At 70.0% G+C, this 2,000-nt stretch overlaps 1 protein-coding gene across 1 annotated transcript; it reads right to left on the reverse strand.

The window, feature by feature from the left end:
- Window positions 1-3: 3 nt before the first annotated feature.
- LOC135980696 (mitotic-spindle organizing protein 2-like) lies at window positions 4-416 on the reverse strand (the record flags this gene model as incomplete). The annotated part of the gene is made up of 2 exons (XM_065580602.1): window positions 200-416; window positions 4-123 (listed from the first exon to the last, which is right to left on the reverse strand). Coding segments are annotated over exons 1-2 (290 nt in total), but the record flags the coding sequence as incomplete, so codon positions are not given.
- Between the last annotated feature and the right edge of the window lie 1,584 nt (window positions 417-2,000).

The raw sequence follows: 2,000 nt of genomic DNA on the forward strand, positions 1-2,000 counted from the left end.
CTCGTCTCGGGGGCGGTCTCGGCGGGGCCGCTGGGAGCCGGTCTCTGCCCGGCGCACAAGGACTTCAGCATCTGGAACACGGCCAGGGGCGCCACGTTCATCCGCAGCAGGTCCAGCAGCAGCCTGCGGGGAGAGGGCGCGGGGTCAGCAGCTCGGACCGCGCGCGCGGCCCCCCCTCGCCCGCCATCGCCCCCCTCACCTGAACACTTCCGGGTCGAGACCGATCCCCGCCGCCTGCGCCAGCTCGAACAGCTCCGCCTCCTCCGCCGTCGGCAGCTTCCGCCGGGACCGCACCGAGGCCCCCACTTTGCCCAGGGCCGCATCCAGCCCCGAGTCCGCCCCGCCACCGGCCAGGCCCTGGTCGGACATTCCCGGCACTGACCGGAAACGCGCTTATCCACAGCCGGCGCCTGTCTCCTACTGAGCATGCGCGGAAGGCAAGCGCCGGAAACAGCCGCGCGGGGACGAGAAAATGCACACCTCGCTTCCTGTTCAACTGGGCATGCGCGGTTCTGCCTGTGCAGTCCCTGGGGTGTGGCCTCCCAGTAGGGAAGCTCGCCGTTGGCGCGTGGGCCGTGCCAGGGTGGAGCTGTCCTGCGGCTTCAGGGGGGGTCTCGTGGGGCGAGGCGGCTGCTCGGTACCGCACAGGCTAGTGCATAGGGTTACCATATTTCAGCAAGCAAAAAAGAGGACGGGAGGAGCCCCGCCCTAGCCCCGCCCCTGCCCCTCCCACTTCCCGCCCCCCCAGAACCCCCAACCCTCCCCCCGTTCCTTGTCCCCTGACTGCCCCCTCCTGGGATCCCTGCCCCTAACTGCCCCCCAGGACTCCACCCCCTATCTAAGCCTCCCTGCCTCTTGTCCCCTGACTGCACCAATCCTTATCCACACCCCCACCCCCAGACAGACCCCTGGGACTCCTACGCCCCATCCAACCACTCCCCACTCCCTGACAGCCCCCCACAGAACTCCCAACCCATCTAAACCCCTCTGCTCCCTGTCCCCTGACTGCTCTGATCCCTCTCCCCACTCCTGCCCCCTGACAGCCCCCCCAGAACTCCCAGCCCCCCACCCCACCGCTCCTTGTCCCCTGACTGCCCCCTCCTGGGACCCCCTGCTCCTAACTGCCCTCCAGAACCCCACCCCCTACCTAAGACTCCCTGTTCCTTGTCCCCTGACTGCCCCCTCCTGGGACCCCTGCTCCTAACTGCCCTCCAGAACCCCACCCCCTACCTGTACCCTGACTGCCCAAAACTTTCTCCACTCCCCCCAAAAAGCCGCCCCGTTTCTTGACTGCCCCCTCCAGAACCTCCTTGCCCCTTCTCCTGTCCCCTGGCCCCCTTACCCTGCTGCTCAGAACAGGGTGTTGGGCTCTGTGCGAGCCGGACACGTGGCTGCGCTCCCCAGCGCAACACAAAACCCGGTCCCTGGCCCTGCACAGTGCTGCCGGACCGGGACACTGGGCTGCAGGAGGAGGAGCTGCCGGCTCAGAATGCAGGGAGGGAGGAGGAGCTCCTCTACAGCTGCTCCGAAGTCCAGCCCGGGACTTTCCTGCAGCCCTCCCAGCCGCTCGCTCTGCTCTGCCGGGGAGGGGGGAAATCCCGGACATTTTGAGTGATTTACAAATCCCCCCCCCCCCCGACGCTATTTTTAGCACAAAAAGGAGGACATGTCCGGGTAAATCCGGACGAATGGTAACCCTATGGGACCAGAGCCGGGCCCGGGGTGCTGGGGCCGGGCCCGGGCCGGGGGTGCTGGGACCAGAGCCGGGCCCGTGCTGGGGCTGGGCCTGCGCCGGGGGGGCTGGGGCCGGGCCTGCGCCGGGGGGGCTGGGGCCGGGCCCAGGCCGGGGGTGCTGGGGCCGGAGGCGGGCCCTGCCCGGGCCGGGGGTGCTGGGGCCGGGCCCGGGCCGGCGGTGCTGGGGCCGGAGCCGGGCCCGGGCCCGGGCCGGGGGTGCTCGGGCCAGAGCCGGGCCCGGGCCAGGGTGCTGGGGCCGGATCCAG

Source organism: Chrysemys picta, unplaced genomic scaffold (assembly GCF_011386835.1).
Source record: "Chrysemys picta bellii isolate R12L10 unplaced genomic scaffold, ASM1138683v2 scaf6418, whole genome shotgun sequence".
NCBI classification, from domain to species: domain Eukaryota; kingdom Metazoa; phylum Chordata; order Testudines; family Emydidae; genus Chrysemys; species Chrysemys picta.